This window comes from Pan paniscus, chromosome 7, assembly GCF_029289425.2.
Source record: "Pan paniscus chromosome 7, NHGRI_mPanPan1-v2.0_pri, whole genome shotgun sequence".
In the NCBI taxonomy this organism is placed as follows: Eukaryota; Metazoa; Chordata; class Mammalia; order Primates; family Hominidae; genus Pan; species Pan paniscus.
In genome coordinates this window covers 58287872-58296263 of record NC_073256.2, presented here as the reverse complement: position 1 = coordinate 58296263, position 8392 = coordinate 58287872, and the positions used below count along the sequence as shown (strand labels likewise).

At 36.2% G+C, this 8392-nt stretch overlaps 1 protein-coding gene across 3 annotated transcripts in view; it reads left to right on the top strand.

Moving 5' to 3' along the window:
• Positions 1-431: 431 nt before the first annotated feature.
• ADAM2 (ADAM metallopeptidase domain 2) overlaps positions 432-8392 on the top strand; it is a 96400-nt gene continuing 88439 nt past the window's right edge. For all 3 annotated transcript variants that reach the window (XM_055116500.2, XM_055116499.2, XM_003823309.4), the window contains exons 1-3: positions 432-1261; positions 2183-2259; positions 5394-5449. In XM_055116500.2, coding sequence (XP_054972475.2) covers positions 1207-1261; positions 2183-2259; positions 5394-5449 — 188 coding nt within the window. In that variant the 5' untranslated portion in view covers positions 432-1206. The remainder of the gene's footprint in view (positions 1262-2182; positions 2260-5393; positions 5450-8392) is intronic.

Below are 8392 nucleotides of genomic sequence, written 5' to 3'. Positions count from 1 at the left end.
GTCTCTGATATAAAAGTTGGTAAGTTCATTACAATGAAGGAACATTACAGACAACACAACAACACAACAAGGCATTGATGTGTACGAAGTGGAATTTTCATATACTTCTGGTGAGAGTATAAATTAGTACAGTCTTGGAAAACTTGTCGGAAGTATCTACCAACACATACCCTGTGATCCGACAAATTCACTCTAGAAATATACACAGTAGAAATCCTTACTTATTACACCAAAAGGCATGTAGAAGAATGTTTATAGCTAAATATTATTTTTAATAGCTGGAACAATAAACAAACAAAATATTCATTAACAGTAAAATGGAAAAACAAGTAGTGTTATATTTATTGAATTTGTAATATACACCAATGAGGATAAAACAGAACTATTGCTTTGTATGAACCTTACAATCATCCTATTAAAAGAACCCAGACATGAAAGAGTAGATGGTGATTGCTTCTACTTGCGAAAAGTTCAAAAACAGACAAAACGAATCTTTGGTTGTTTAGAAGTCATGGTTGTGAGGTTGGAATCTGGGGATTTGGGTGGTTCTTTTTCATTTCTTCATCGTGGTACTAGTTACACTGTTTTTTTTTTTCCACTTGAATATTAATTGACCTGTGAACTTATGGTTTATTATATACTTTTTTTTCGTTTTTTGTTTCGTTCTTTTTTTTGACGGAATTTCGCTCTCTCACCCAGGCTGGAGTGCAGTGGTAAGGTTTCTCTGCTCACTGCAACCTCTGCCTCCCAGGTTCAAGCGATTCTCCTGCCTCAGCTTCCCGAGTAGCTGGGATTTCAGGCACCCGCCACCATGCCTGGCTAATTTTTTTTGTATTTTTAGTACAGACGGGGTTTCACCATGTTGCGGAATCTGGTCTCGAACTCCTGATACGTGTTTATATATATTCAATTGAAATTTTACTTAAGAAGTGTTTATAAATCTTCCTGTTCCTCAGCTGTTGGAAGTGATTTTGTTGTTGCTGTTGCCTTAATTAGGCATCACGTCCAGTGGAGTGCTTGTCCTGCAAGAGACAGGGCTCAGGAGCTCGCACGTTCCACAGCGCACCACACCCAACCTCAGCCCACCTGGGCTCTCCCAGCCGCCTGCCTCTTCCAGGCTGCGTGGCCGGGGCATCATCTCGCGCTTCCAACTGCCCTGTAACCACCAACTGCCATTATTCCGGCTGGGACCCAGGACTTCAAGCCATGTGGCGCGTCTTGTTTCTGCTCAGCGGGCTCGGCGGGCTGCGGATGGACAGTAGTAAGCAGAAAAACCCCTCCTCTGGCCTTTTGGGACCCTCAGCGCTACTCTCCCTTTGCCTCCAAGTTACATTGACATCCCTGGGAGGATGCGTTCCTGAGGGGTTTCCAACTCGGCAATTCCAAGCTCATCCCCGACATTGCCGCCTTCCCCACCCAAAATCCACGTAGAATAAGGGCTTTCCCACACGTCCTGGAAACCTAGGAAAGATAAGATAGGAGGTCGTAGGCCTTAAGAGGTTGCTTCAAAATTGTAGTTTCAGATCCTGCTTTGCATTTTTCACGACAGTGAAAGTTGAGACCCAACTTCTGTACTCTCTAGTTGAAGAGTCCAGAGTGAGTTAATTTGTCCTGAGGGGCTTGAACCTATTGACCCAAGGTTACCAGATCCTACCTACAGGGCAATACTCCTAAAGCAATACACCTACTTCTTTTTTAAAAAAATATGGCCGGTCACGGTGGCTCCTGCCTGTAATCCCAGCACTTTGGGAGGCTGAGGAAGGTGTATCACGAGGTCAGGAGATCGAGACCATCCCGGCCAACATGGTGAAATCCCCCTCTGCTAAAAATATAGAAAATTAGTCGGGGATGGTAGTGCGTGCCTGTAGTCCCAGCTGCTGGGGAGGCTGAGGCAGGGGAATCGCTTGAAACCGGGAGGCGGAGGTTGCAGTGAGCAGAGATCGCACCACTGCACTCCAGCCTGGGCCTGGGCGACAGAGTGAGACTTCGTCTCAAAAACAAAAAAAAACAGAAAAACAGAAAAAAAAAACCTCCTTGTACTTTTAGAAAGAAATGGGAAGATAATAAAAATGAGAAGCGGCGTATAGAATAGAGATTAGAGATTTAGATGAAAAACTCATAAAACAAGCTCTGAAATGATGGGCATTGATTGTTCTAATAAAACATTTTGCACATTTTGCAGATTTTGATAGTTTACCTGTGCAAATTACAGTTCCGGAGAAAATACGGTCAATAATAAAGGAAGGAATTGAATCGCAGGTAATGAATCACTAACAGTATTTACAAATTTAAAATGATGTAAATATTTTGTTTCTAAGAAGTTAATCTGCCATTTTTCATTCATGCACACCTGTTGAATTTTATATTTATACCAAATTTTCCCTGAATGGAAAAGCCCTTTTGAAAATGAACAAGGATCAACAATGTTTCACAGAAATAATGGTGCAGTGATGCTGGATATCAAAGCCCCAAGTCCATTTTCTGAATCTGTCTTCCTCTTGGATGTCTTTGAATAATCATTGGCTTGATTGTTCTAGAGATTCTGTTCTCACTCACCGTTCAGGCTGTATTTGGAGGAATTTTTTGTCATTGTTGCTAAGTAAGCCTTGGCTTGCTTATATGGGATGATGATCACTTGAATTAATGATGTGTTATATTAATGATTTTTTTAGCCCTGATTGCGAATATGTTAATGATTAGGACTCTTTCTTTCATGCTAGTTTAGATTATTTTAGTTCAGAATTATTATTCTCTTTTTAAAATTTGAATTTAAAAGCTTCTTGTCATTTTCACTAAGTTCTAGAATCCATTTCTGAAGTGGAATGTGGTTTCTTGAGACATCAATTTTTTTTTTTTTTGGTTTGGTAGCAGATGTTCTGGTAATTTAAATGCAAACATTTCCTTAGCATATATCCATTTGTCATCCTAATACAGACATTATAGCTTAAGATGTTATTTAAATCATTTTTAAAGGAATGCATATCTATATATCTACTACTAAAACAAATCATTTAAATAGAAAAAAGCAGTGAGGCTTTTAACAATATTTTATGAAAGATTTTTAATGTAAAAGTATATGGAGATGTTAATAATATTAGAAAATAAGCAGAGAATCTATTTGGAGAGAAGTATTTCAAACAAGAATAACTTGATTGTTATAAGATAGTGATTTGCAATAAGTAAAAAAAAAAAAATGCCCATTTTCAACTGTCAAATTCATGAGGAAAAAATTGTCTATTTTGTTAATGTCTGTATTCTTCTTGCCTAGAACAGTGCCAGATACAAATGCTATGTGTATTTATGTTTTCGTGCACTAATCAGGCTCATTATTTTCTCATCTGTAAATGAGAAACTTGGAATAGCTGGTCATCAAAAAGTTCCTTTTTGATTTTGTGGTTACCAAAACCAAAACAAAGCACCACCACCAACAAAAAAACAGTGCGAGGGATAACTGTTGATCGTCAGTTGCTTAGGGAGTTAATGGGAGTGAAGGAGTTAAAGGGAGTTAAATACACAATTAGCATAATAGCCTAGTTTATTTTAAAAATACTGTAATGAATTAACAGTATTTTTAAAACAAACTAGGCTATTATGCTAATTAATTCAACAAATACTATAAACATAATATGAAACAATATATATTTTGAATTATTACAGTTAATAAAGGCTAGAAACCATAAGATTATTCAACCTAAAATTACTAGATTTTTTTTTTTTTTTTTGAGACAGAGTCTTGCTCTGTTGCCCAGGCTGGAGTGCAGTGGCGCAACCTCGGCTCACTTCAAGCTCCGCCTCCCAGGTTCACACCATTCTCCTGCCTCAGCCTCCTGAGTAGCTGGGACTACAGGCGCCTGCCACCACGCCCAGCTAATTTTTTCGTATTTTTAGTAGAGACAGGGTTTCACCGTTAGTCAGGATGGTCTCGATCTCCTGACCTCATGATCCACCCGCCTCAGCCTCCCAAAGTGCTGGGATTACAGGCGTGAGCCACTGCGCCTGGCCTAAAATTACTAGATTTTTAAAAATAATTGAATGTAACTTCTAAAAGTGGGAAATGCAGTATGAAAATATAAAAGTCAGGAATTTAGAGTAGAACAGAGACAGCTGAAAAGATGAAATGCAACATGTGAAAGGCTAAAAGGACAGAATTAGAAGCTTAAGCATAGAGTGATTGGCATTCCTGAAATAGGGGAGAAAAGAAGAAGAGGTAATAGTAAACATATTTTAATAAGAAATGGCTTTATAAAGTCGAATCTTCAGAATAGATGTCCCAAATCCAAAGCAGAGTTTATTTGTTGAAGTCCTAACCCCTGGTGCCTCAGAATGTAAGCATATTTGGAGGCAGAGTCTATAAAGACATAAGTAAATTAAAATGAGTTTACTAGAATAGTAATTAATAGTAAGTAATAGCTCTAATACCATATGACTGGTGTCCTTGTAAGAACAAGGAATCTGAGCATAGACACGTGTGATTATGAAGACACCAGGAGATCCAGAAAAAGCATTCCACAAAGTCTAACATCCTTTCTTGGTTAAAAACTCTTAACAGTTTAGGTATAGAAGGAAGGTACCTGAATATAATTAAGGCCAGTTATGAAAAACCCTTAGTTAACATCATAATTAGTGGAAAGGGACTAAAATCTTATTTTTTTTTTTTTTTTTGACGGAGTCTCGCCCTGTCGCCCAGGCTGGAGTGCAATGGTGTGATCTTGGCTCACTGCAACCTCCGCCTCCCAAGGTTCAAGCGATTCTCCTGTCTCAGCCTCCCCAGTGTCTGGGATTACAGGCAACCGCCCCATGCCCGGCTAATTTTTTGCATCTTTTAGTAGAGATGGGGTTTCACCATGTTGGTCAGGCTGGTCTCGAACTCTTGACCTCGTGATCCACCTGCCTTGGCTTCCCAAAGTGCTGGGATTATAGGCGTGAGCTTTTCCTTTAAGATGTGGTACAAGACAAGGATTCCCACTCTCAACATAGTACTGATAATACTATCAAGGGCAGAGATAAAGATATAAACAGCATCTAAAATCAGAAGGAAGTCAAATATCTTTATTAGCACATGACATGATCCCATATATAGAAAACCCCAGACTCCACCATAAATCTCTTAGATCAAACAGAAGAATTCAATAAAGTTGTAGGTCATAAAATCAACATACACATTTCAAAATAAACAAATAAAGTATATATATTATTTTATTCATTATTTTGATTATGAAATCTAGAGTTATAACATCAAATGCCATTAAAATAAATCAGCATTAAATTCTAATTTTTCTCCTTTTATTAAATGAATGTGTTTTAGAATGCAATTATCATTAATGTAAAATGATGGTTATCCCTTCTAACATTTTTCTCATTTTCTTTGTATTTTTACTGTGCTCTCCTGCCAGGCATCCTACAAAATTGTAATTGAAGGGAAACCATATACTGTGAATTTAATGCAAAAGTAGGTAATCACCATTATTTTATCAATTCTCTTTGTTCTACTTATAATTTTTGCTTGAAATTGGCCAGAATGTAATTATTTTGTATTTGAAAATATTTCTAGCTTCTTGCCATTCATTCGTCCCTTATCATATGATTTAAGCCTATATGATACATACCTAGAACTTGAATTCAGAGTGTATGTGCCCCTCCTTCTTGTTCCCAGTAGCACCAAATTTTTATTTGGTGATCCAAGAGGTTTCATAAAGGATGAATTTTGATAATTTTCTATCTCTCATAAAAATATATATGGCTTGTTTTTAAGTTCTTTTATATTCAAGGTATATTTCAAAGAACATAGCAGATTGCTGGATGTCGTGAATCATGACACATTTTAAACTAGTTTACATACTTTATCACAACTTATTAAGGACTTAAGTTAAAATTAAATAAAATTTGTAATTAGCCAAATTCAATCTCAGGCCAGTTGATGAATTTGGGGAAAACAAGCACAATATACTAAGAAATAAAGAAAAGTGAAAATCGAAATGATTCTTCTAGCGATAAGAACAGATTTCTACAAATTGTCAAAAGCAGAAGCCTGCAAGTGAAATTACCAAATCAATACAAAAATCAAAAATGCATCCATATCATTTCTAGAATTCATAGCTGCAATCTTTTTATACACCATAAATTTTGGAAAATGTTTTCTATTTATAAGATGGACGGTACTACTTTGAAGAAATAACATTAAAAAAAGACTCAAAATTACTTTTTTCTGAAGAAAAAAAGTGCTGCCTTCTGCAAGAAATACATAGAGCAAACTGACGTAGAATCCCACCAACAGTTGTTACTTTAGAATGCCAAGTGATGAGACTGAGAGCAAGTCAGTGACCAATAGTAAAGCATCCTCTGAAATTACTTTCTGCATCACAGATACAGTATTTATAAATGTTTAATATAGATCAAAATATGTAAAGTGTAATTAGACATAGAATATCTGAATTAAAATGTAAGCATAACAGTTGATTTCTTAAGCTCTTTTTTCTACTAGAAAAAAATGTATAGAATATACAGTACAATTTATGGTGATGTAATGGATGAATCACATACTATATACCTTACAAATAATGTGGTTATTTTCTTGCACACAAGCGGTGAAAAGGTACTTAAGAAAAAAAATCACATACTAAAATAAAAAAATCGTTTGAATAGTAACCATATCCTCAGTGACTAGCACAATAAAATTAGAATGTAATTACAAAGCCTTCATCAGAGAATCACCAGATATTTGTAAATTCAAGAGCAGTTGCCAAAAAACTCTTGGCTCAAAAACACTCAAAACATTATTGTAAAATATCAATAAAGTAGTAAGAAATAGAATATTACAAATCAAACATTTTAGAAATGAATAACCAAATGTATAATAAAAGTAAAATTCAAAGCTTTCATTGTTTTTACATTTTACCTGCATCAGATGAGAATAAAGTGTATAATATTATGGGATGGGACAACATAAAGTGTTGTTGGGTAGCCCACACTGGTGGAGTACTGAAGCCTTTAGTGGCTATTGTTATTGGTCTATGTCAAGCCCTGTCAGTCCCTACCCAGGCTATCTTGGTAACTAGTTAGTTTCAGGCATGGCCAACAGTTTATAGACACTCAGGGTGATAACGATATTTACTTTCAAAAGACAACGAGGCCTGGACTGTATGCAGAGCTAGCACCAAACTGTGCCTTTTCCTGGCAACATGACCATCTCTGAGGGCTTTCAAATATACAAAATAAGGACACCAGGAACCAATTTTATGACATTGTACAAGGTGTTCTTGAGAAATCTGAGAAGAGATCCAGATTAGTAGGATATTTAGAGTAACACCAAGCCAATGAGTACTTCTGATATCTTTTAAGATGCTGTAGTTTGTCTATGACATGGTAGTCATTGATTTCTTTTTGTTTATATCTCTAAGGACTCTGAATTTTCAATTTGAGAATTAACATCCTTGCATCAATCATGGAGATTCTTATCAATTTTTAAGTTTAATTATTGTTTTTTCTCACTCTGCTAACCTTTCCTGGGATGCTTTTAAATGTATATTTAAAATTGGGGCCTCTTAATATAAATTTTAGTGAATCAAGTTAGCAATTTTTGACTCACTTATCTATCACATATTTCTATGTACTCATTCACATTTCCTGTTATTCCTGATTTTGTGCTTTATTCTGGATGATTTCCATTTTACTCTTTATGTATGTCTAATCTACTCTTCAAGAATATTTTTCAATGACTATATTTTTCATGGTTAGGATTTCTGTACAAAGTGACACATTTGTGCTTTGTAAATCTTTTATGGCTTTTTATCTCTGTTTTTTATCCATTTCAACGTTAAAACCTCTTTATTCTTAAGTTTCATAGTTTACTTGATTATTGCTATTTTTCTACATGATTTCTCCCAATTTTCAAGCTTTGGACTTTTCCATATGTTTGGAACTATCATTGATGAGCTCGTTTGAGTGAACTTTATCTTCCACCATCCTCTAATCTTTTTTGTGTTGTGGAGGCCTCTCTTCGGGGGTGGTTTTATGGATGCTTTTGCTTGTTTCCTGCCACGACAATTAGCTGAGTCAAAAGTTTACACTTTATCAGCTCAGGGTTCCGTACTAATAGGGCTGCTTGGAATCCATTTCACATCTGCCTGAGATATAGTTTAGAGTTTTCATTTCTGCATGTGATGCTGTTTCTGCCTCAGTCAGTATTGGGTAGCATCCTTTTGTCCAGGGTCTCTGTACAGCAGGTGTCTTAGTCTGTTTGGGCTGCTATAACAAAATATTAATACCATAGACTGGGTAGCTTACAAATAACAGAGATTTATTTCTTATAGTTCTAGAGGCTGGGAAGTCCAAGAGTGAGGCACTGGCAGATTCAGTGTCTGGTGAAGGCTCATTTCCTGGTTCTTAAATGTCT